This window comes from Cygnus olor, chromosome 8 (assembly GCF_009769625.2).
Source record: "Cygnus olor isolate bCygOlo1 chromosome 8, bCygOlo1.pri.v2, whole genome shotgun sequence".
Taxonomy (NCBI): Eukaryota; Metazoa; Chordata; class Aves; order Anseriformes; family Anatidae; genus Cygnus; species Cygnus olor.
Window position 1 is genome coordinate 26,493,364 of NC_049176.1, and position 26,908 is coordinate 26,520,271.

Below are 26,908 nucleotides of genomic sequence, written 5' to 3' on the forward strand. Positions count from 1 at the left end.
AAGACAACCAAAACATAATTACTATATTGGTTTGTGTTGTGTAAGAAGGATTTCATCACTGCATCACAGTGACACCTGCACTGGTTCTACATCTTCATGTTTTGTAATTATTTGTTTCTGGGGGAATGGTGGAAGTCATAGGACTGAAAATTTTTGAATGCAAGCTTTAGCATAACAGATCTATGCTTTTAAGCTTTATTAGGAAAAAGACAAAATGTAGTAGTGGTGAATGTATCTGTTTCATTTGGGAATGAAAATAGCATTTAAAAATAGTTGAGTGGCGCTTGAGAAGTCTGCCTCTGCTTTTAATTTCAGGATAATAATTGCAAAATTAATGGAAGATATGAACCTCAGGGGAATGATAGGAAGTAATACACTTAAATTTGGAATTAAGAGGCTGGGGAATGTGTGAACACATCCGTAAATTTTGCCTTATATATTTATGTATTTTCCATTGTCAGATGAAACAATTATCCTTTATAGAAAAAACAGAAAATTTGTATGTTTTCTTTTTACTAACAACTGAAACTGTATTTTCCACTTAAATATATATTAAAAAAAATCACCTAAACTCTTAACAACTAATGCTTTAACACCCCCAATCAACCTGAAAACCCTAGTAACGTAAAAACGTACTTTGACACTGCTGTGTCATTTCTTTTTGTAGCATGAGATACCGAGATAAATGACTTGGTGATTGTTAATAACAAGACTGAGTTGTCAGTTTTAGTGGATTATGTCCTTCTTCTGCATCTTCCCCTTACTTGGTGCTGGTGAGGCCGTACCTTGCATACTGTGTGTCCAGTTCTGGGCCCCCAGTACAAGAGAGACATGGACATGCTGGTAAGAGTCTGGTGTAGGGCCACCAAGATGGTGAAGGGCCTGGACCACCTGTCCTGTGAGCAGAGACTCAGAGAGCTGGGACTGTCCAGCCTGAAGAAGAGAAGGCTCAGGGGGGTCTTAGCAATCTCTGTGAATGCCTAAAGGAGGGGTGCAACAAGATGGAGCCGGGCTTTTCTCAGTGGTGCCCAGTGCCAGCACAAGGGGCAATGGGCACAAACTGGAACCCAAGAGGTTCTGTCTGACCATCAGGCAGCTCTTCTGTGTTGTACAGGCGATGGAGCACTGGCACAGGCTGCCCAAAGAGGTCATGGAGTCTCCTCCTTGGAGATATTCCAAAAGCTGCGGGGATGTGGGCCTGGGCCCCCTGCTGTGGGTGGACCAGATGGACCCAGAGTGTCCTTCCAACCTCAACTATTCTGTGATTACTGCTGGCAGAAAGCTGGTGCAGCCTAGGAGGGCAGGGTGTTGATTTTCTGTCATTGTGGCTCTTTCAATATTTAGGTCTTGGGGATTGTTGCACTTGGGAGCTTTGCTCAATGCACAATGTATTGTTTGATAAAACGTCCTAGATTAGCTATTAATTGGTGTAGTCAGTCATTTATTATTAAGACATTGATTTTTCCATGTTCAATACTGAACTTTCAACTGGAAGTTTATCTGAGAGAACTGGAATGAAAAAAATGCCTCTAAACTATGCTGTGATATTGCTGTTAATATTGCCTAGAAATCTTGTGAAGTGGGTTAAGGTGTAAATGCAGAAATCAAATTTTTAAAGTACGTTTGCTTTTTTTTTTTAAATTCATGTATGTGGAAGGCTTGCTTTTTTTGGCATAAAAATGTTAGTATATGCACACTTTTATTTTGTTTCTGAAATGTTTATATTGACATAATTAGGAAATAGTAAAATTAAGTAAAATGAGATAGGGTAAGCTCTTTATACACATTCGATTTCCAGCTCTGACAGTGCAAGTTGGAGCTTATTTTATATGTGTTTATTTAAAACGTTTGCCACTGAAAGATTGTGAAGTTGCCTGGAAGGTGGTCATAATATGGTGTGATCTTTAACTTGATTAAAATTTAGTTAGGTTTATATGTATTTTTAAATGAGAATCTTCTGTAGTTTGTTATCTGTATTGCAGAAGCACTGCTGTTGAAATGATGATGGAATAATTAAGGAAGTATTCCAAATTGTAATAACAGTTAACTATACATATAAAATCCAACTAAATGTAAAATCTGAAAATCTGTCTTGATATCTGGACTACATTGGTTGTGCAGCTCTTGCTGTTTCTAGATTTCCCAAATGTGATATTATCATTGTGCATGAAATGAGTATTCAACAGTATCTTCACATGTTACTTGACTAACAACCCTGAGAAAATCTTGTTGTTGGTTTGTTTTGAAAAAAAAACAACAAACTATTTAAAACAACAACAAAAATTCATTAAGACACCCTGTGTTATCTGTTCTATGTGATTTTTGAGATTGCAAGTGCTGTTGTAGGAACATGTTTGTATTCAAGCATTTGTTTTGGCACACAAGCTGTGCTTATGTTCTATGATTTTGCTTGTTTGAATGAAGCCTCAACGCTGTTTCCTGCCCAGTTAGAGGCAGATCAGGTGAGAAGCACTAGTAATGCAACTGCACCTCTGCACCTAGTTGTCCCTCCAGGATTTCGAACTAGGTCTCCCTTTAGCAGCCACTGTGCATAAAATGCAGTTTCTGATTTCTCCCTAGTGTTGTGATGCTTTAGTGTTTGTAATCAAGTAAATAGGAGGATTTTTTTTAAATAAATGAAGCAAGGTTTCCAGCAGTACCGATGCCATTCTTGTCTTGTTTTATTGAACACTTAAAGCATTTTGATATATTAATGCTCACTTGACTGAGGAATATATGTGAAGAAATTAAATAACTAGAGTTGCTAATATAGACGAATTGCCCTGCTGCAAATAAAAATGATTTATTTGAATTCATCTGTGCCACAGTAATCTATTACATAGAGAAAACTTGTGTATTTAAACATACTTGATTCCAGAAAGTATTGCTCTAAGACTGGAATTAATTTCCAAATTGTTAATTATGTGAGGGATTGTAATGTGGTAGGACTTCATTAACCCATTGTCATCTATGTCAAACATATTTTAAAAAACACCACCTTAGAGTATCAAGACAACATGCATTATGTGGTGCACATACTACTACTTCATCAGAATTAGTAGGAAGGGAGCCTTGGGTAGATATTAGTCCTGGAGGCTTTAATGGGAAAATATTGATAATTTGTCTCCTTATTTTGCATGTCTAGAATTGTATAGATATTCTCTTATCTGAATTCATCAGGTCATTGCATATTTTTGAATGATGCTTAACTTTTTTCCCCTTTGGTTTCAGGTTTTTTGTGCAGCATGCTGTAGCCTGAAGTGCAAGTTGCTTTACATGGATCGAAAGGAAGCTAGAGTGTGTGTAATCTGCCATTCGGTACTAATGAATGGTAAGTGGAAAGAGAATCTGAAATGCAGAGCTTCGCTGGCTTTGTGTTGGGTTGCAGTGATGATTTTTATTTTTATTTTATAATCACAATATTTTACTTATATGGGTAAGTACACTAAAACAGCCCTTGAGAGATAGCTTGGAATCCCCGTTGAGAGTGAGGATTCCTCAACTAAATATGATTAAAAAAAGGCAAAAACTGGTAAGATTGCCATGAGTTTGGAAACTTTTGGTTGTGAGTGCTATACCAGGTTTCCTGAAACTGTGATTTTGGGTATTTGTATTAATTCAGGAGCCTACTCTCTGTCTTTGATGTCTAAGTAGATAACCTGTTAAGATTCTTGTATGGGGTACTGAAGAGTATTGTAGTTGTCCTTTTTCCAGGTTATGCGCAACAGAGAAATTGGGAAAGTACTATTTACCCACAATTCATAGAATCACAGAATAGCCTGAGTTGGAAGGGACCCACAAGGATCAAGGAGTCCAACTCCTGGCTCCACAAAGGACCACCCCAAAACCAAACCATCTGTTGAGAGCATTGTCCAAACAGTTCTTGAACTCCGGCAGGCTCAGTGCCATGACTGCTTCTCTGGGAGCTTGTCCCAGTGCCTGACCACCACTCTCTGGGTGAAGAACCTTTTCCTAACACCCAGCCTGACCCTCCCCTGTCCCAGCTCCATGCCGTTCCCTCGGGTCCTGTCACTGTCCCCAGAGAGCAGAGCTCAGTGCCTGCCCCTCCGCTCCCCTCGTGAGGGAGCGGCAGGCCGCCATGAGGCCTCCCCTCAGCCTGCTCTGCTCTGGGCGGAACAAACCAAGGGACCTCAGCCGCTCCTCACACATCTTTCTTTCCAGACCCTTTGCCCTCCTTTGGACACTCTCTAATAGTTTTCTGTCCTTCTTATCTAGTGGCACCCAAAATAGTACACAGTACTTGAGGTGAGGCCACATTAATTTAATTCAACAGTAATATTTTTTTCTTTTTCAAACAGATTAATCAGTCTTTGTGTAGTGGTACTTTTAACTAGTAGCAATTCTTCACTGTAGGCCAACTATGTAGGGTGACAGGCAATTACAGGTTGTAATATCTAGAAATTAAAAGCAAGTCGCAACAATGGCAGTGTTGAAAGTGTGCTAAAATACTACATTTTTGAATTGGAGAAAATAGCATATTTCAAGGTGTACAAGAACAAGGAAGTACACACCTGGCAAAAGACAACTGGCTCCTTTTGGTGATGAGTAGGATTTGTTTTCAGCTGGGGGAAGGGAGGAATCTGAAAATATTTCAGTTGAAACCAGAAGTGTTCTTGTAAAAAGGCATAATAAAATTGATCATGTTATAATGATTTCCTTTTAAAAGCCTTTCTGTCCTTTTGCCAAGATGGATACACATTAATGGTAGCAAAGAGTGACACCACTGCTTGGTTTATTGTAGGGAGAGTGCTGTCTGCATACTGAGGTGTACTTGCCTCTGGGCTACCTCTGTGTTTCTATCCCTACTGCAGTGCTTTGTGGTTACTGGTTATGTACCCTGTAGCCTGTTTGTTTCTGTCTGATCTCTCCAGATTCTTGCAGTTTCTTTCTCAGTACAGATATTTATTTTTTTTCACTCAGTGCGGCGGGTTAAGCATCTCTGCAAGGGTTGGGAGTTGGGGTAGGAATGGCACTTTAAAAGTTATTTCATTTGGTTGCTCAGTACCCACTTTGTATTTTAGTGGGATGGTGAGGAAGGGTTGTGTGTTGTCTGACACTTTTCCATGGACAGGCTACGTATTTAAGAAGCTTCTAGTGCCACTTTTGCTGTATTTTAAATTGGTAGATATGCTGTGTTGGCACTTTGCTTGATCAAGAGAAGGCTTTAAAAATGTTCTTTTACCCTGCTATCAATTTTCTAGTAATGGGATCCTAGAGATGTAACTTTTTTTCTGCATATTTAACACTCCCTTTTTTGGGGGACTTATGCTCTAAATGAATACGGAATTGCTGTTAAAAATACTTCAGTGTAATTAATCTTTCTTCTCAAATGTCAATACCTTTTCCATTGATAGGTATTTCACTCTATTGATTTTGCATATTGATGGAAAGAAGCAGGAAGTTTTATGTTTTGTTGTGTTCTGGTTGTTTCTTTTTTTTTTTTTTTTCAGTCTTGTTATCTCCATGTTGGCTTTCTGACATTTCATAGCCAAAGGAACCCAAAGATGTATGTGATTTTATTCAGGCTTTTTAGCTGCTCTGGGAATTCAGATGACATGTTGTTTATGCCTGATTGGAAGAATGCATTTATTTGTAACTAACTAATGTGGTTGAAGGTACAAGCACACATTTGAATTTGCTGGTACCTTGCGTAGCTACAAGCCTTCCTTACAGGTGAAAAAGGAGTAGTAATGTGCAGTCTGTTTCACTAGCTCCAGGAGAGGTTTCCCTGTGATGGATGTTGTTGACAGAGGAATTTTGTGTGTTCTAGTTTGGGCAGTTAAATTAAGGCTCAAGTCATTCCTTCAGAATTAATAGGATAAGCTTTCATTTTTTATATATAGTTAGGAATATAAGTCGTTGATCTGTAGTGATCTGCCTTGGATATAAAGAAATGCAAGGTGCTTTTTCTTACATACAAAAGATAAATCTGTTCAAGTGTCCTGTAGGTTATAAAATATTTGTAGAAGGAATGCCTGTCTGTCCATTGTCCATCTGTAATGTATGATGGAATACAATGTGATAAAGATATATCTGAGTTGAGTTCTAAATTGAATCATTGATGAAGAGGAAGCAAAGTGAGGCACAAGGAACTAAGCATCATTCAGGTCAAGTGTACTGTTATCATTTTCAGAAAATATTTGTGTATGAACTGATAGTTTCACTGCGTAGGCTTAGTGCTCTTCCTGCTATGCATTTCGTTGTTTAATTATGCTCTCAGCTTTTAAATTAAGAGAGATGGTCTTTGAAAGGTGTCAGAATTTAGAGCTGCTGTAGCTGAGAACTTAATGTGGTGTTTTGGACTCTTAGGTACTTTTGTCTGTTCATGTTCCTTGTTCTTTGTTTACTTTAGCTCAAGCCTGGGAGAACATGATGAGTGCCTCAAGCCAGAGTCCTAACCCTAACAATCCTGCTGAATACTGTTCTACTATCCCTCCTTTGCAGCAGGCTCAGGCCTCAGGCGCCCTGAGCTCTCCACCTCCCACCGTCATGGTACCTGTGGGAGTTTTAAAGCATCCTGGAGCAGAAGGTAAGAGTACTTCAATTTTTTTTTCCTTTCAATTTAGCTGTAGTAAGAAGTTGATAAGAACATCTGCACTTCATCCATTCCAAGTACTCTAACTAATGCCAGTTGTGACATTCCTGCCCTCAGCAGAGACATCAGGTTTTTAAGGACAGGTAAACCATTCTCAGCAGAGGAGTGCTCGGTTTATACATGTTGCTACCATAGGCAATGGACTAGGTGGTGTCCTAAGTCCCTTCCAGTCCGCATTCCATTATTTTTAATTTACAGTTTTTCTCTTCTGTGTTCAAATTTTCCAGTCAATGTTGCTTTGAGATGTTAAATACTATTTTTTTTCTCTCTAGTGGCTCAACCTAGAGAACAAAGGCGTGTTTGGTTTGCTGATGGGATATTACCCAATGGAGAGGTTGCTGATGCAGCAAAATTGACAGTAGCTGGGACAACTTCTACAGGAACTTTAGCAGTATCACATGATCCAACAAAGCCCGTGACCAACAACACTTTATCAGCAGAAGTAAGGAGACATTATGCTATTCACTGCTCAAAATACCGTACCTGTTTTGATCATGAATATTATATTAGCTTCTGTGATTTCAGGATGGCTGATGTGGGAAATCTGTTGAGGCTTGTCTTAGTGTGTTGTACAGCAAGCGTCCTCACCTATTTTGACATTTGCATAGCGCTGAAACAGCCAAATAATTTTGGACTGAAATGAACTATTATGAGACAGAATGCTAAGCAATGTTTGAAGTCTGTGTGCTAGGTGGATTCCAAGTTTTTGGCTGTACAGCCTTGTGTATAAAGCACATTTGTGTAACTCAGGTTTTTAAAAAAGCAGAGTCATGGTCAGTAGGGAGTTTCAAACTGAAGATTGTCATAGCATGAAACAGAAACATACTTTGCCTGAGACTTCTCATAAAATGATTTATGCACGAAAACGCAGGTACAATCTAACGGTATGAAATACATCATACCCTGTGTGAGTGGCATTGAGGCTTCACCAAGTTAAGATGTACATTTACATTCAGTAAGGAAAAGAGAATGTGTGGTGCTAGAGAAAGGACATACAGTCTCTGTCCAAGCAAGCATTTTGGTAATAGTTTGCACACAGGAGTCATCATCATTATCATCTATTTTTAAAGAGCTTTATTACTTGATGCTTCTGGTTCTCTGGCAGACACAGAAGTCCTTCACCTACATTTAATAATCTAGTCAGCCAGCTCTTAAATGTTTATCATTATTGCATTTGTAATGTTGTCTTTTGTTATTGTTTGCTTCTTGTAGACTGATAATGCTTCTGTATTCTCGGGAAGTATAACTCAGGTTGGCAGTCCTGTTGGCAGTGCAATGAATCTAATTCCTGAAGATGGTCTTCCTCCAATTCTCATCTCCACTGGAGTAAAAGGAGGTAAAGGAGATAAGTTGATAGCTAGGTTTTATGCTAACCAGTTGCAATTAACCCAATAGTTACTATATTTATTTTAAAAATAAGACAATGACAATATGCTGAATATTTGAAGAAATTCACAGCAAGTACTTGTGGCTAAATGTCATGACACTCATTTGCACTCTTGATCCTTATTAGCAACGAGGAAGAATCTCATGTTGCAATGGAATTACTGTAAGAAGTAAAACACAAAGCAAAAGGAAAATTAACTTCAGTCCAGAAATATGGGCTAATTTCTTCACTAATCGGACTGTGGGGAATGTTTCATACAGAGATACATTTTAATTAGCCTTCTGAATATTCATGCTTCCCTTCTCTGAAATTCTCTCGGAATATCTGTTCTGTCTGAGGCATCCCAGAGAACTGAATGCAACAGCACTATTGCACATCTTGGTCTGCAGTGAAGCTCGTAGTAATTGTGATACACCCTTCCAGAGTATCCAAGTGGTGGAGGATTCCGAAAAAGAAAAACTAATTATCAAAAGGTTAAAAAAAAGTATATATTTGTTCATCAGGCAATTGCTCTCCACAGTCTAATTTGTGATGTTCTTTAATATGTTCCTGGGGTTAATTTATTTTTTCATCTTTCATATATATATATATATGTATATATATATTCCTTTTAAATATTTTGCTGGTACAGTACATTTCTAATGTTAAGCCGGAAGTAACCTTTTACTGTAGGATATTGTCAAAACCAAAATGCAAGCAGCATTTCAGTTCGAAACAAATCTGTTCCATCCTGTGTTAGCTGTTCATGTGGGTGCCTGATTATTCATTCTCCTCCACAAAAAGGAGGAGTGAAACTACACTATACTTTTGAGCTTTTATATAGGTAACCTCATGTAAATCATATTTTAAGTGGATTTTGTTTCATGTGCTGTCACATACTGGATTTTCGTGATTTTTCTATGATTCTATTCTTTGCAGTGTTTTACTTCCAATATTCTATTTTAAAACATTCCAAAAACATTTTTTAACATTAGAAAGCAAAATTACCTTTCTTTCTAGATAATTCTAACTGGAAAGGTAATATAATTTTTATCAAAACCTGTTTTTATCTATGTAACTTTTTTGTTAAATCTTAAATGCAGAATAGATTATAATCACATGGATGACAAATTTTAATTTAGTAGTCTTATGGATCTAATCATAGAGGGGAACTACAGACATCTTCAAATGTTCGTGCTGGAATCCATTTTACACCGCATTTAGACCTTCTATGATCTGTGAAAAACACTTTTATATGGAGTTTGTTATCCTCCCTTTGTTATCTTCCCATTAGCTAATGCACTGAAAATGTTAAGTTCTGTGACATTGGGGTAGCCCATATGTTGTATTTGTAGTGCAGGACTGGTGGACCTGTGCTTTACTGTGACATAAATAGCAATTGCCAACTTATTTGTCATTTGGGATTTCAGTTGACACCATGACACATTTCTTAATTTGATTTCCATTTTCTCTTCCAGCTGATACTAAAAAAAAAATCTGATTTATAAAACAAGCTGTACTTTTCTAAAGGATGTACAGGTGTTATGCATATAAATGCTATTGAAGTTTGGAAATACCAGCTTAGGAAACAATCAGATCAGCAATACTTAAAGGCTTTTTTTAAATGCCAAAAGGAAAAAGCATCAGTATCTGGGCTAACTTATTATAATATCGAGTACTGTATAACTAAGTTGAGGACTTTACTGTGTGTTTAATTGTTCTTTTATAGACTATGCAGTAGAAGAGAGGCCTTCTCAGATCTCTGTCATGCAGCAACTGGAGGATGGTGGCCCTGACCCTCTTGTATTTGTTTTAAACGCTAATTTGCTGTCTATGGTAAAAATTGTAAATTGTAAGTTTTTTTGTTTTGTTTTTTAATTAAATAAGGCTTGGGATATGAGGGGAAATTTTGTGTATATTATTACTAGGAACAGCAGCATTTTTATTTGGTAGTGCAGTCTAAGAAAGTGTGCATGGACTGAAAACTTTGTACTTAGCCATATTAAGTTAAATTATATTTTTATTTCCAGTGTTTTGACATTGATACAGATAATTTTCTTTAGAAAATATAAACTAGACTGATAAAGCCACCAATCAGTTTTGGAGACAGGTACCTCATGTCCAACTTGATAGGGCAGAATATTACATCACTCGTTCTTCCTTTGGTTGCTCAACTCATTTCCCTGTCATCCAATCCTGGGAAAAGTACATAAGATCCCATAGTAATATGCAAGTTCTGTGCCGCTGCACATCTCTCATATCCTTTTCTGTACTGTGCAGGCGTGCGTGTGTGTATCCATGCACTGAAGGAGGGAGGAACAATGAGGAGGCATATAGATGGCCTCAGTTATATCTGCTGTGTAAAAAAAAATTTGAAAAATTCAAAAGGGCAGTTTTGTAGGAAAATGATTTGGTTCTGTGAAAAGTTCATCCAATAAACCAAGGTGTTGTCTATAAACCTTTCAGCATCTAGTTAAATAGCAGTACATTTATATGTATGTATTTGGATGAAAGACTTTATTCTAATAGCATAGTATCCTCAATGAATGAATTTTGAAGCCTAGAGTGTGCGTCATCATTAACATCCATGTGAAGAAGAACACAGTGATTGGGCGATCTGCCTCATTAGAAAGAGATGTCACTGTCTGAAACTTGCTTAGCTGTCAGGGTTGTGATATCCACAGCAAACAGCCTGGCCTTTTCTCAGGTTCCTTAATTCCCATTTAAATCCTGCCCTTTAATTTGCATACAGAAACTGTTAAAAGTCTGCTCTGTGGAGTTAATCCCAAAATCTGACCAGGAGCTATAATGTTCTGGCTGTTCCCTAGCCACAAACTGGGAACTGTTGAGCTGCTTTTGGCTTGGTTGTGCTTGTTTGCCAGATTTAGAGCCTAATGTGTCAGATATCAGAACCAAATATGCTGTAAAACTGATTATTGAACTGTCTTTCTTTAGTGAAATTTAGGCATATTTTGTGAAATTCTGATTTTCTGTTCTGATACAATTTTCCTTTCTGCAGATGTGAACAGGAAGTGCTGGTGTTTCACTACAAAAGGAATGCACGCGGTGGGGCAGTCAGAGATAGTCATTCTCTTGCAGTGTTTGCCTGATGAGAAATGTTTGCCCAAGGATATCTTTAACCATTTTGTGCAACTTTATCGAGATGCCTTAGCAGGTAGGAAAGCTATCTATTAAAAGTGATTTCAAAAGGAAGACTCTCCCTGTGACAATTTTGTGTTCAGCAGCCTTTGCTTATTGTCTGCCCTGGCATTTCTGCCAGGTCTTTGCCTAAGAAATTGCATAGAGAGAACACATACCTTAACATATTTCTCTACTTTGTTTAGCAGTAAGTGTAGTAGTATACTTAGAAGAGCTCCTGGAACCAGTAATTGCATTGCTTCTAATAATTTGTCTGAAGATAGCTAAGTCTGGGTAGCTTTTTTCAAAGATAAGAAAGAATATTTTGAGCATCACTGTGGATAGAATGTTAAATGTCCCCAAACCAAGTAGCTTAGAAGTTTGATTCCTATAGTGTGTGTTTATTGCCACACTATGGAGATACTATTTATATTGTAAAGTAGTACAGATTTTTATGTGTGTGTGTGTGCCTGGAATGAATTGTAAGGCATTGCAGAAATTATCCCTGAATTTTGAATTTTAGTATCTGATCACAAGATTGTATTATGTAACCTTTTGCACATCTTATATATGAGGAGTAAATGGGCTTCCACTTTTAACTATTGTTAGACGTTAGAGTTCAAAAACTATTGCAAGTTAAGAAAAAAACAAGTGTTTGGTTCCACTGATTAGAAAATAAAACTAGTTTCCCAGAGGTTAAATTGCATTGAGTTAGGGTTATATACTGAAAGTAACATTTTAAAGGGTTCTGCATGTCATTTGAAATGCCTTTGCAGTGACTGAATCCAATTCTTAACTGAAATAATGAAAAAGATCTTTGTCTCCTAAAATATCGTGATAAAACAAAGGTCATCTTGTCCAGAGAGGTTGCCAGGTTCGGAATGTACTATTATCACATATCATAATGGATTTCAAATGCACGGAAAACAGATAACCTTCCAAACCTCACTTCATTTACAATGCTTTATTTTCTAATTATGGTGTTACTCAGAGGGAGATAGATACAAAATGCTCTGTTTGTGTGTGTGCATATATATTTTTATATACGCAAACACATGTGTGTACACAGATATAAATGCAGCTAGGTGTGTATATTGCAATGGTGTTCTGTATAATTACACTACAGAAATACATAATTTATAACTTCTACATAATGTATTTGGAATTCTTTTTTTTAGTGCTCTCATGATAGTAATTTGATCTCTTACAGTTGCAGTTGTGCAAAGAGCTGCTTGCTATTGTATGATTTTTAATCAGATGCCAAACTTCACTGCTTAAGGATTACACACTGTAATGTTGTTTTGATAGTGTTTGCTCTGTTTTGTGTTTCAGACATGTAGTAGAAATAGATACTGTATAGCAACTCAAGGTGTGTGTAATACCAAACAGCACTGAAACTTTCATAGATCAATGCATGTCAATAAATTATGCAGCGTTTTGTAATGCACAATCTCAATATGCATCCTCCTTTCCTCCTCTTTTTTTTTTTTTCCCCAAGTCATGTGTGTTTGAGAGGGAGAAGTATATATTAACGTATTTGCAGCTCTGGCAATTTGCAGTGTCATTCAGCCAGAGAGACAGGATATGGTGCTGTAGGGTTTCACTTTGGTGGTTGTAATCCCTTGGAAGCTGTTAGCAGTTTGAGTGCTGTTATACACGCATCCATGTTTCCAAGTTTGTTCATTTCAGAGGTATTGCACCTCTCCTTGAGTTTAGATGTTAGTTTAGAGTTTAGACATTTAGTGCAAATGAGAACTCCCACTAGAAATTAGGAACTATTTGAAACTGCCTCACAGTCTCATTCTTCACTATATATTGGTTTAAATTTATTTTGCCATGAGGACACTGAAATAAATTCTGACATTTCTTACTTATCTCCTCTAGTAAATGTTTATTTAAAAACCATCATAAAACAAAAAGACATATTATTTTTTATCAGAATGGAAACAAGACTTGCATACAGTGATATTGATTCTGTTTTGGAAAAGGTTTGCTGCTGCTTTTGTTTAGAACCAGAATATATAGCATTCCCTCCCCTTGTTTATTTCAGTAAAGTCCATATCCCTAGTGATTCCTTTTTTTCACAAGTCACACTTAGCTTTTCCTGCTCAATTTTGAATTCTGCATTCAAACCTGGAAGCACAAACTTGCATGCACTCATGCCTCTCTCCAGATATTTCTGCTCTCCTCAGAGTCTATCTTGTTTCTGGAGAACGAGTCCTGTCCTCTGTGCACTCAGCCATTTGCAGACCATGGTTCTGGCATGTGCAGGTAGCAGTGGCAGAACCCAGGCCTCCGAGCTGCCAGCAGGAACGTTTGGTCTGGACGCTTAATGTTTGCTGTTTGCCCTTCAGATTCGTCTCCAGTTTCGGTGTGGATAAGATGTCAGTCGGGTGCAAAACCGCTCTGAATCTTCATTAGTTTTCTTCTTAGGGGAAGTGCTCAACCTCAAGCTGTAGTGTAATGTTAAGACTTCCTAATTGTAAAACAACTGAGAGAGTTTGAAAGAAAAATGGCATTTTTCACTATAGATTGTATGTATGTGAGCTATAATAAATTGTAAAGTTGTTAATTAAGGCAAGTATTAACTGCTGTTGTTTCTCTCGTTCTGTTTTTCCTTTAGCACCTCCATCATCGAGCTCCCTGCTGTGTTGCCTTTCTTGTTTCGAAATTGAAACCTAATGATTCCTGTTGTAGTTGTAGTAGTTGTGCTGTTGTGGTAGTAATCCCATGATTATCCTTGTCTGTTGGCTATAAGCCTGGCAGGAGGTCTAGTGAATGGAAAAATGAGAACTTCTGTCCCTGTGAATGGGTATTTTGAAGCAGTTGGATGTGTTAATACAGAGCTGCCAGATACGCTTTAGTACATCAGCTTTGGTGGAATACAATAAATGCTACTGTTACTTTTGTAGGGAAAGCACAAGTATGGCAGCAGCTTGAAATGGCTTTGTGATCTCCATGGTTTTGGGGGTGTTCTATCCCAATCACAGCTTTGGGTATGTCTTACCCAGCCTGGTTTTATGTCAGCTGGTAGCTAAAACTGGTGAGAGCTATGGAGAAGTCCACATAAATATTCTGAACAGAGAACAGGTTAACTGAGTGAATAACACACCCCTGCAAGTGTGATATGGAAAGATGGATACAAAATCAAACATATAAGTGGGGAGAGTGATTGTTTGGAAGACTGACACAGTCTAGTCTGAGGAAGTTTTGGATGCTGGTAACTGCTGCTCACAATGATAGTAAGTGAAGCATCATGTCTGTTGCTAATATGAGTAAGACAATTTCAAATCAGTTGCTGATGTGTTTCAATACAAAGATGCTGAGTATGGTCAGAAGTTTGAATGTTGAGTTTTGTGTTGTTTTTTTTTTTTTTTTTTTTTTCTGAATAATGGCATCTGCTACAGATGTGTTGTGTGATTAAGTTACATCCACAGTCATGTCTCCTCTGTGTCTCTTTGTGGACATTTGTGTGGTAGGGACTGGGTTTGTGCTGGTTTTCCAAAGGCTATGTGCTCATTTGCTCTTGAAGAAAATCCATCTGGCAAGATTGATCCCAGGTGATTGATCCTTGCATTTCTTGCTGCAGGTCTAGGATGTCTGAACTTTCAGGATGTTGGCGTGGTGTTCGGTACTTGGCAGGTCTTGGTTGTTACTGGTGACAGTGGAATGAGGCCAGGCAGATGCAGCTTCCTCTCTTCCAAGCAACATATATATGCTTTCCCTGAGACTGGATGCTAGTACCAGCTTTTTGACCTGAGATTAACTGAATGGCATGGACCATATATCAGGAATTTAACTTCATCCGTTTCTGGTAAAAACACCCAAGTGGTTTCATCACGTACTGAAGGCAGTAAACAAACACAGGAATATTTTTTTCTTCACCTTTCCTGGTATAAACTATTTTATTTGAGCCCAGAAGGGATTGCCAAACTGATAAGCAAATTGCATTGTTCATCAGAGGAAGACACCTAAGTGAAGAATTCAATACGCAGTATGGATCATTACTGGAGATAGTCACATCAGTGGATACAAGCATGTTTGTTTTTTTAAAGGACTTTGTAGAGGTGCTTAAGATTTAAGGTCAAGGATAACCTAGTATAACTGAGAAAGAGAATAAATACTGACCTCCTGCAGAATTGCTTTAGCTGCATCATACACGTTTATGGCACTTCCAAATAATATGAATTGTCTGGTGTCAGGGGCTGGAACTTAGTATAAGGAAAGGCAGCCTTCTGTTCACTCTGAGTTACTTTAGAAAGGAAGTTGTGATATTTTGTAAATGAAATTACATAGTTTTGAGAATGATGGCTTTCTTCTGATGGTTCTTCTGACAGCTACACTTTCTCTACAGGCTTCTGAAATACAGTTCTGCGCGTCTAATGTGTAACGGTGCAGTGGGCTAGGTTTGACCTTGTCAAGTTGCTAATAGCTGCCCTTTATTTAAGGTAGCGTTATGACAGGTTTAAGTACTTTGTATCCACATAAATAAAAAGTGAATGGGAATTTACTGACAAATATGAGTATTTAGTAACTTACCAGTGGGGCCTTGACTTAGAACCACCTTCAAAGACGTGACAGGAAAGACTGTCAAACCCTGGGCAGGTCAGAAATATTTTGTGGGAGAAGCCCAGCTTTTTGACTTGCGTTTGCTGGTTGAAAAGGGTACTAGAGAGGTGCTTGTGAGAACACTCCCTTGGTTGTTCCCATGCTCTCTGCAAACCAGGCTGTTGCATGTTCTTATAAATAATGACTTGCAGCACAACTGCGTTGTCCCCATAGTTGGCACTTTTAATAGTGGTAACGTATCAGAACTCGTACTGCGAGCTGCTTATGTCTGTAGGAATACCTTGTACTGCTGTGGCTTGGGGGGGCAAGGTGCTGAACAGCTCGTTTTAGGTTCCACTCTGAGGGGATTTTTCATATTTCTCTTAGCTGAAAAGCTTCTCGTTAAGGCAGCCCAAGCGTGTGAGTCTTGAAGTTCCATCTCCTGAAACGGAAAAAATAAGTAGTCGTCCCCTTCTGCTGCAGCACTTGGCATCAGTCACAAGTGGAAATGTCTGCTTGCTTTGTCATCCCAGTGGGCAGTACCTCGCCTCACACAAGTGGACGGGGCTCTACAGCTTCCCTCTGCCTGGCCTCTTTCACACAAAAAATAGTTCAGAAAAGGGTCCAGCATTAAAGTCAGTTTAGCATTTCATGCACTTCATACATTATGATCGTGTTGTTGGAACCAAGAACCTCACCAACTAATTTTACTATCAGGCCTGTAGCTTCTGTTTGGCTAAGAACAGATGGGAAGGGAGAAAAGGAAATATAAATGAAGAGGAGATTATTGAGGGTAGGTGGGAACTGCTAAAGCAAATGAGTGGAGTTGAGATAGAAAGGTGCCAACAGCTATTTTAGATCAGAGAAAATCTTTTTCATGAACACGAATTGAGGCATTGGGTTGCACCCACTAGTATTAGCAATGTATTCACTGAGCAGGCTGTAGTGTCACAGCACAGGCCAACAGAAATCTGTCTGCACAGGGGCAGGAGCAGTGCTTCTCAGCAGCTGACAACATCTGATGTAGCTCTGTTAGTCACGTTAATCCCTCAGGTTAACGAATGGCTATTTTACACCAGGTATGCTCAGCTGAGCATCACAGAAATTGTAACCACTGTAAGAGTTCTAGAATCTGGCCCAGGTTGATGGTGTCAGCTCTGGCTTTTATCTATCTGTAAAACTAAAAAGTCAACTTCTCAGAATAGCAGCAAGGTATGAATGAGCCCGAGCCTGCCATAGGGTGCCTGCGTAGCCGAAGCCTGTTGCCCTTTACCAGAGAACTGAAGAGCTTTGTTTGTGCAGCACCTTGTGGGCACAACAACAACAACAACAAAGACAACTCCAGCAAGGTGCCCAGGAATAGCTGTACTGCTCTCATGCCAGGACTGGCTTTGGGAGTGTTGCTGTGACTTGGGACTTTCACAGGGCATTCGTGTAAGGGACGGTCTTCAAAGGACTCATTGGTTAATTTTTCCTTTGCTGGCCAAAACTGCACACACTGTATTTATTTTACTGCATTTGTAAATGTCTTTATATGATTTTTAGGGTGTTTTGCAGTATAAAAATTGAGAAGGCTTTACTTAATGATCACTTTTGTATTACTGAGGATGTCATAGTTGCATTTCTGTGACATGTTTTTACTTAAGACCTAGTGTTTGTGTGTCAGTTTGTCTTAGCATGTTGGTGTCTAAGAGGGAGAAAGACTCCAGTTTCTGTGTCTAGTTGATGTGCATGTTGAAGAAGGGGGACAGCATTTCTTCCTTCTCTGCCTTCCCTTCCTTTGTATTTTCTGAGTTCAGATACAAATGCCCCATTATGAGGTGGCGGGGAAAAAGAGTAGACACTGCTACTTAGCAGCCCCTCTGTCTGCAGGCTGTTCTGCTCATTATTTGCATGCTGTTGTTGTCATTTGATAAAAGGTATGGTTCTTTGCTCTGATGTTAAATGCTGCACTGGCTGCTATAATAATCTAATCAACTTTCAGATTTATTCAGCTGTTCCAGCATACACATTTTTGGAAATTAAGGGCATCAAAGAATAAGAATTAGAGTAAAAATGAGTGGTATTTCTCCCCTGTGTCTGTCTCAGTTGCGTTTTACATAAAGTATACTAATTAAGCAAATACTCTTTTGTGTAGTTCTTAAAATGACCTAGATCTTCAATATGACTGAGCAGGCACCCCAGTGGTTTGCCTAAATGAGAGGACAACCAGTGGGCATTAATCATTTGACCAGGTGCACACCTCCTTTAATCACAGCTGGATCTAAAAGTTGGGTTCAGTCATCAGCAGCTTCTGCAGTGGAAATCTCTTGAGTGCCTGGGAGGTGCTGAACACAGGCTTCCAGTGAGCTTCTGTAGTGCCAGGGGGAGGCCGCAGGCAGCAGTACTGGCCTGAGCTACCCTTCCTCTTCCTGGCTATCCCTGGGATGCACCATCCCCTCCATTTCACCTCCTTGACTGCTTGAAACATGCTCAAGACATGTCTCCCTCCCTGCCCATTCCCCATGCTCCACCTGTTATTTTTTAACTGAAATTAATTCACTGAATCATTTTTGCCAGCCATGAAGAAGTTGTCAAATCATGGCAACCTCAGTTCTCAGTCTGCTTTACCCCTTGAACTACATATTGATTACAAAATAAATTGTATGCTCCATTCCGAGACAACAAGTGTGTCAAGGTACTGCTGTTTTCCTTGGAAAATGAGTAGGCATCGTACGTATTTTGGAATGTATTGCTTTATATGTGTGTGCAGCTGGAAAGAAGGAGAAAAAAGGAGAGATGGTGGGTTTGTGATTGTATGTACTGTCCTGGTAACGCTTGCAGGCATGGCTCAGCCAGGCAGGTGCAAAAAAGAAGCTGTTTGTGCACGTTCCTACAAATCTGACTTCCTACCAGTAACAGTCAGTGAGTATCTGTTATCACCAAAGGGGGATCAAGCAGCGATACCATAGCTTTGGTGGCTCTAGTCTACAAGTTATTTTATAACAGGTGGCACAGTTTTTCCCAAAGGGGACCTGAGTTCCTGTCTGCAGCAAATCATTGCTTCTTGTGGTAGTGGTAGGCATTAGTACTTCAGGAAGCAAAGTGAGTTTAGTGATTCTTTTTCTCTTGAAAAACTCTTTACATTTTTGATGTAGCTCTCGATCTAGTGATGTAATGATTATTTTTGTTCACAGGTAATGTTGTGGGCAACCTGGGACACTCCTTTTTCAGCCAGAGCTTTCTTGGAAGCAAAGAACACGGAGGGTTCTTGTATGTTGCAGCTACGTATCAGTCCCTGCAGGACCTGGTGCTCCCAACCCCACCCTACTTGTTTGGCATCCTCATTCAGAAGTGGGAGACGCCCTGGGCTAAAGTGTTCCCCATTCGGCTGATGTTGAGACTTGGAGCTGAATACAGACGTAAGTAACATGCGTTCTTTTGGTTGCAATTATTTCTGCAGGAGAATGCGTTCTGATTCAGAGCACACACACCCAGCCCTAAATTGTTACCTACTAAAGTCACGTGAGCTTAAACGGACAAGTAAAAATTGTTGTTGGTGTTTCGTACCCAGATTTTATCCAGCTAATAGCACAGCAGTCCTGAGGTCTTGATATGACCTACGGCTTTTTTACAGCTGTAAGAGTTGATCAGTGAGTGAGCTTTTCATGGAGACAAATCCAGTTTGGAGTAATTGCTTGTCTTTCACTTCGTGACCTGAAATAGGGTAATGTGGAGAACAAGTCTGATTTAGTTGGTGTGGTTAGGACAAATGAGAGCCTTTGAGGTGTTGGGTTCTTTCCATGCTGAAATGGAAGTGTGTTTGCTTTTAGGTTTGTAAAACCATGCTCATTATTCTGAGAACAACAATATGTATGTGGTGGCAACTGATGTGGCAATTTGTTAGGAAAATTCTGTTGCAAATAATAAAAATTAAGGTGGAGAGAGTGTTTCAGCTAATTAAAATCTTAGCACTAGCATGGAATTAGCATTAAGTTATGATAAAATCTTTTTCAAAAGACACTGTCCATCACTGGAGCAAAGAGATTACTGGAAGTCTGTCCACCATGATGGGACAAAAATTTGCTGTCCTGCTCATCTGCTGCTTTAATTGGCACGTCTTGTAAATCTAAATTCCTGTGTCGTTGTTAATGTTTTTTCACATGCGCTTATCAATATTTCCATAAATTTAACAAAGGAAAATTTAGAATATGTCCTACGTTCATTTTTAAATGTAACTTGTGATGTGTAGGGAAAGCTGTTTGGGAATTTTCATAAAATAAAATGTTATTGGAAGGGAAAAAGGAAATCTTCAAGGCTTCCTATCTGAGGATGAGGAATGTAGATTAAACTTGTCCAAACAAACATTAGTGTTAAAGGTGTGTATGTTTTTGTGTGCATCCGTGAGGTTTTTAAGTAGTGTATTTATTCCCATCAGCATTTAGAAAAACAAACAAAGATGCTCATATTTTGGTTGTGACATCTGTTTTTTGGCTGTGACATCTGTTTTTGAGCACAGAAATAAATGTTCTGATACTCACAGGCAGAAGTGCCTGCTCTGGGTTTAATGGGAAGCCGGGGTTTGAGTTGCTTCTATAGCTTCTATAGGGTTGGATTTGGGTATATTCACTTGTCCCGTGGTGCAGATCACTTCTTCAGTCCCCTCCAAATAAGGGCTGCATTTGTGTCCCAGGTTTCCTCGGGTACATCCTTTTTGCTGGTGGAATTTGTCAGATTTCTGCCACCTGTCCAATTCTGTTGGATGTGCAGCAGATGAGTTGCAGGAGTCACACTGGGTTGCTAGATAGCCAGAAAATGGCTGCTGAGCATCTGCAGATCAACCATACAGCTCGAAGGCGGGGATTGCAGTGTGTCTGGGATGGAGCTGAGCTGCTGTACGCAGCCAGGGTGGCAGACACAGGAAATTCAGCACCTCTTGGTGCATAAGGACACTCTGCCTGAGCTGGTCAGCTGCACAGTGCGTGTGTAGGAGCTGTGATACTTTCCAGATGCCGCATCAGTGTGCAGAAGCTGGAGTTCATTTCTATATGGAAATCCTGATGATTTAATTCCAACTGCTGAGCTTTTGCAGCCCCTTCTGACTGCAGTGGGAACTATGAAGATGTATAGCATTTTGGAAAATCGGGCTGGGTGGTTGCCTGAGCATAGTTTAGGAACCTTCCTTCAAATACGCGTTTAGAAGACCTTGGTGTTACATATTACTGCGTGAGTCATGTTTCAAGCTCTGTTAGGGCTTCTGCTGCAACATAATGTAATGTAGCCAGATCCATATGCTACACGAGGAATTGCATCAGAGGTGTGTTACAGGTATGGTCAATTCAGCCAAGGAATGCAGGTATTCTGCATTGTTGACATACTGTAAATGTCCTTTTAATTCAGTTTTACATACTCCTGTAGATAATCTGCCACATTTGTTTGAAATTATGAAAACAGAACATGAAATCATCTCAATATTATTACTTGAATGTAATATGTCAGCAACGGAAACTAAAGGCTTAGGATGCTATAGTGGAGAGTGGCATGATGGTCATAAAAAAGGGAGAAGATGTTTCTAAGAAGTAGTTTGAAAAAGTTATTCAGAAAGGCCATCTTTGCAATCAGGGTCCAGATCATGAGGTTCAGTCTTGCAGCATGGCACTTAGAAGCTTTCCATGTAATTGTTCTTATTGCTTCTAGTGTGGTGGGCAAGGAGCCATGACCTGTGTGAGGTGTGTTATGATGTTACACCCTTCTTCTCTTTAGCTTTTTAAACTCTGGCCTTCTTTCCAATCTCTTCTTTTGCTGCCGCTTGCCACGTTCAAGTGAGGAGCTTGTATTTGAGTCTGTTTTTTGCAGAATCTCGGTATGCAAAGTTGAATTTGACTTTTTCTGTTTTATTTTATCCTAGTTTATCCATGCCCACTTTTTAGTGTCAGATTTCGTAAGCCTTTGTTTGGAGAGACTGGACATACGATTATGAACCTTCTTGCAGTAAGTGCTGAGACTCAGTTTGTACGTTCCATCGGTGTGCATGGTCACGTGGGGAGAACTGGACTCCTGTTGCATGTAGTAGCTGGCATGCTTAAAAGGTGATGAGAGGAGGTAGTGGGCATTTGGGTGAATTGCCTGCTATTGCTGGTATTGGACGTTAGATTTTGACAGCAGGTGAATTGTAAAAAGGTTCCCTAAACACCCCAAACCTGGCGACCTGAGAATGTTTGGATCTGGAAATAAGTGCAACAGTTGCTCTGCTTCCTTCCTCACAAGTGCTAGGTCATCACAGTGTTTAGTCACAGCTCTCTGCTGTACAGAGCTTCAGCTGAAGTGAACTTATCAGCTCTTCCTACTTTGCTAATATTTTCAATATAGAAAATTCTCTTGGATGCATGACTTAATCTCAGTGCTAGAAAAAAAAACTAATAATGCTGTCCAGTAATGTAACAGAACACAGAGAACAAATTTCCTTGTATTCAAGGCTGGAGAACGTTAATTTTGATGTAAGAAAATCAGTGAAATGACTAACGGGCACAATGATTGTTTTTCATCTGTGTACTTTGATTCTGTAGGTTACAAGCTGGGACGTTTCCCTCCCTCCCTGCTTTTCAAGTCACTGATGATAATTATTTTAATGAGCTAACCGTTGGCCATTAGGAAAGTTATGAAACCTACAGTGTTAATTACGATCATCATGCCTAACTTTTAAAAACTTGTTTTAATTACCAGGACTTCAGAAATTACCAGTACACGCTGCCTGTGGTCCAAGGTTTAGTGGTTGATATGGAAGTCAGAAAAACCAGCATCAAAATTCCCAGCAACAGATACAATGAGGTAATGCTTAAAAGAAATATATTTATTTACAGTTTCTTTGTGGTTGGAGGACCTGAAATCTAAAGGAATTTTATTCTCTTCACTACCACTGGGGAAAACTGCCTCAAACTCAGACGATAAATGCATGATGCACACACTTTTTTGAGAGCAAGTGATGGAGGCTCCACAGGAAAAATGCAATTCAGTTTAGTGTTAATAAGGCAGGAGAGATGATTTCTTTTTCCTTCAGGCTTTTTAATTGTTTACATATAAAGTATAATTGTAAAGAGTAGAAAATATTAGAGGATTGCAAATACCATTTTGATTCGAGCAAGTAAGTTGACAAATTTTATACTTGAGGTAAACTCAGAGGAAAAAGTGCATTAACTTTTCTCATCTATGTTGTGTGTGTATACTTGCAGCATTTATTCATATTTGTTAGATTGCTGTGTGTAAAATCTCTCTCTGCATCTAAATGCTATATTTGATTTCTAGTCTGAGAAAATTAATCAGTTTCTTCAGGATTTAGTGCTGTTGAGAAAGCTGAGTGACAGAATATTTGAACAATAATGAAAGAAGGCAATGGAGAGGATGATTAATTTTGTGGTCTGTCTGAACAGGAGGGGGGTAAATGTGATATTTTGAAACCAATCAGAAGTCGGAACAAGAGCAAAGCTCCTGGGCAAAATGGTATTTTTAAAAGCTCTTGTAGTATCAGAGCAGAATACAGCTTTATCACATAAGGAAATTTCCCTGCAAGAAGCATTTGAGTAAACTCATATTAAAAATGGTTTTATGGAAATTCAAAAAGAGGAAACTGATGAAGCAAGAAAATAAAGGTTCTGTTAAAGGGTGTATTAATTCCTGATGCTGAGAATGGAGAAGGTCAGTAAAGTTTGCATGCATTAGATATGTGTTGGCACGTCATGGTTTCAGCTGGGATAGAGTTAATTTTCTTCCTAGTGGCTGGTATGGTGCTGTGCTTTGGATTTAGGATGAAAATAACGCTGATAACACAATGATGTTGTAGTTATTGCAGAGCGGTGAGTAGAACAACAGCACACAAGCTGCAGTTCAGCAAGTGTTAGTTGTGCCTAACGTCTACAAGTGCGTTAGCATCAGCCCGGTATTAGATGTTGCACTAGGCTGGACTCCAAGAAAATTCCTGTGTTATGCAGCATAGCAAAACCATCGTGCTTGGGTTCTCTTTCCAATGTGAAGTGAGGACTCAGCTTTTTAAAAGGAGGAAGTGTTATTTATTTAACACTATTGCCTGCAATCCCGTTGAAAGTTTGAATTGCTAGAGATTTTTCATCCGAGTGTAGTTTGAATTAAGCTGGATTAAGCCACCAGACCTTTACTTTTTCCCCCAAGTAAAGCAATATTTAATTAGGACAGTGTCACTCAAACTGTCTTGAAAGTGAAAAACTCATTTTAAATCTATTGCATGCATTAAATGGGGAGAATTCAGACTGCAATTAACGGATTAAATATTTATCTCTAGTTTTTCTATTAAATACATAGGTTTTTCTTCAAAATTATTTTAGTTTTCTACAACTTCTAGTGATACTCAGTTGCCTGTCTGAAACTATTTAGTCCCTCAGGAAAGATGACTGTCCTTTTTTAATGAGTTGCCTTGTTACTAAATACAGTTGCCACGTCCAATTGTTTCTCGTTATGCTAAAAGCAGCTGCTGGACTCCATAAAGATGGCTGCTGTCGAGCTAAAATCTTGTTTCTGGAGCATGACATGATAAACTAGATAATGAAATACGCTGCTGTCTGATGCAAAATCTTAATTAAGTTTCCTCCCCAAACATTACACCTGTGTACATTTGTCAATAGTGAGCATCAACTAATGTTTCTGACACTGTAATTAAGGTTTTATGTTAGACTGAGGAAGATAAATGTGTTGTGTGTAGCGTGCGTGCTCTCAGCTACAGAAAGCAGAGGATAGGAGTCTGAGCACCGTTCAGAGATGTCAGCATTTTCCTTCTCTGCAGGGTTCTCACCGCGAGAGATGTAACTTAATTAGCCTTTTTTTTTTTTCCTTTAAGCAAGTATATAATTTTTGGTTTTGAAACAAATTCCAGAGATAGGTGACTCCTTCAGTTTTCATTTAAGATCAAAAATCTCATAGTCTAAGACTACATGAAGAGAGAAGAAAATGAAAGAAGCTGTTGTGTTTTTTACCACAGCTAGAGAAAGCAGCTTTTGCAACCTGTAGGTCAGCTGTCCTTCGTACCAGTTATCTTAATTACATGAAAGGTGACACTTGAAAGCATCTAGATGATATAAGACCTGAACCCTCTTTTCAAAAGCAGTTTATGGTTCTAAGTGCTTAAGTCTGTCCAGCACAGGACTATGAGCACTCCTGAGAATCTTTCTCTGTCTGATTAAACTGTTCCAAGAGTCACCTCTTTATGGTATTGCTCGACAAACATGGTAAAAATGGTAAACCTTTTTGTTTGCAGATGATGAAAGCCATGAACAAATCCAATGAGCATGTTCTAGCAGGGGGAGCGTGCTTCAACGAGAAAGCAGACTCGCATCTGGTCTGTGTTCAGAACGATGACGGGAATTACCAGACACAGGCCATCAGCATCCATAATCAGCCGAGGAAGGGTGAGGACAGGGTTCACGAGGAGGCTGTTCCCTCATGGTGCTCTGCATGACTTCTCTCTTGCCATTCTTCTTAGGCCATTACAGCTTGTGGCTTTGTGAACCTGGCAGGGTTGGTTTGTCTGTATTTCACTGTTTCTGTTAGAAGTTCAAAGAAAATAATTGTGACTACTGGCATTCCTAAATGGGCAGCTTTGTGAGTTAGACGTGCAACACAAGGGATAGCACTATGTTGCTCTGTCTGCTCTTTGCTGCCTCAGTGCTTTATTCCCCTTGCAGAATCCATGATCTCAGATGTCAAGGGGCACGCTATGCCGTTTGTGTCCTGTGTACAGTCCACATCACACTGCCTTGATCAGCAGTGCTGTTCTGAATTTGTCCGAGAGGTGTGCTGGCAGCTCCGTAGATCCAGCAGACATAAAATAAAGCCCCTAACAGCTTGCTCCCTTGTAAATACGGTAATGCTGCTTGCACAATGCAGCTTAGGACATGCGGTGCTCCAGAGGTCGCAGTGCTGTAACTGGCTGAGGCAACACCTCGACATGAATAGCGAGAGCAGCCTTTGGCATTGCTGGAGCCTGGAGGTGGGGCTGGGGATGCCTGTGCTCTACCTATATAATACTGTCAAAGGAGGAAGATGAGGTTTAGTGGGAGGAAAAGGTGGATAGGAATAACCAACAGCAGCAGATTTTTAACAGTGCATCTTCAAGAAACTCCTTGTGTTCACCTCAGTTAGACCATCTAATTTCCAGGCTTTATGCTTGTTACACTAGGCTGAAATGATGCAGCAGCAGTGTTCTGAGAATGTCAATACTGGGGTTTGGGGGAAAATTTCTGACGTTTATGCTGTCTCCAAATGAGAACAAACAAGACAGAGAATGGCTTTTGTTTGGCAAGTACCCCCATATCCAGGCAGTATTCTGGCATGGGGCGTCCCTCAGGGCTGGTAGTCTTACCTGAGTTCTGCTTGTTTTACATATGGGATGAGCAGAGGGATTTCCAGCACGTATTTCATGATGCTCAGTGATCATTTAAGAGAATCTTATTTTAAATCAGCTGGCTTTGAGCTGTGATCTTTCCAGGGGGTTGGTGTTACAGTGGGATCCATAGGCAGCTCACGCACAATCTTTGCTAGCTGTGTGAGAACTTCTAGAGGTGAATTATGTAATTGGTTATCCTAAATTAATAGTCTGAAACTGAGAGGCATTTGTGGGGAGAAGGAGTCATAACATATGAACATTTATTAAGGCTGACAGAACTACTGTCCAGTTTAGAAAATAACTGGATGATTTGCCTTTCCATATCCAAGTGTGTAACGTGTCATAGTCATGTAATTCTGAGCAGCATTTGTTCTGATTTAGATTAATTGCCTCTCTGGATGATAGAGCTGTGATGCCCGATTCTCGTATGAGGCATTGTTTTGATGAAAGCCTCACTAAATCACTCCTGTTGTTGTTGCAGTGACTGGTGCCAGCTTCTTTGTGTTCAGTGGAGCTTTAAAATCCTCCTCAGGCTACCTTGCCAAATCCAGTATAGTAGAAGGTAAGAACTGAGCTGCTTGCTGCAAGCCCGCTGCTTCGCCTCTACCACTGCTCAGCTCTGTAGTTACAGGGGTCTGTTGTTACGCCTTGGGCATTTGAGTCATGCTGCTGCTTCAGCTTTATCTTACTTTTTAGTCCAGAAAACTGCTTCCTTTAATGAGGGGGAATTTACCCAGATGCTCTAGGACAGGGGCACAAGAAAACAAGGGTAAAATATGAAATACCTGGCTTGTGATCGTGGTATCAGTGTACTGGTTTGGGCTGAATGAGGAAACTGTGAGCCTAAGAAACA

The 26,908-nt window shown here is 39.5% G+C and overlaps 1 protein-coding gene across 4 annotated transcripts in view; it reads left to right on the forward strand.

Moving 5' to 3' along the window:
- Nucleotides 1–26,908, forward strand: part of ZFYVE9 (zinc finger FYVE-type containing 9) — a 59,711-nt gene that overhangs the window by 27,720 nt on the left and 5,083 nt on the right. For all 4 annotated transcript variants that reach the window (XM_040565066.1, XM_040565064.1, XM_040565065.1 and 1 more), the window contains 11 exons: nucleotides 3,232–3,331; nucleotides 6,374–6,550; nucleotides 6,889–7,058; nucleotides 7,829–7,952; nucleotides 9,712–9,834; nucleotides 11,002–11,157; nucleotides 18,845–19,069; nucleotides 21,556–21,638; nucleotides 22,371–22,475; nucleotides 24,928–25,078; nucleotides 26,537–26,617. In XM_040565066.1, coding sequence (XP_040421000.1) covers nucleotides 3,232–3,331; nucleotides 6,374–6,550; nucleotides 6,889–7,058; nucleotides 7,829–7,952; nucleotides 9,712–9,834; nucleotides 11,002–11,157; nucleotides 18,845–19,069; nucleotides 21,556–21,638; nucleotides 22,371–22,475; nucleotides 24,928–25,078; nucleotides 26,537–26,617 — 1,495 coding nt within the window. The remainder of the gene's footprint in view (nucleotides 1–3,231; nucleotides 3,332–6,373; nucleotides 6,551–6,888; nucleotides 7,059–7,828; nucleotides 7,953–9,711; nucleotides 9,835–11,001; nucleotides 11,158–18,844; nucleotides 19,070–21,555; nucleotides 21,639–22,370; nucleotides 22,476–24,927; nucleotides 25,079–26,536; nucleotides 26,618–26,908) is intronic.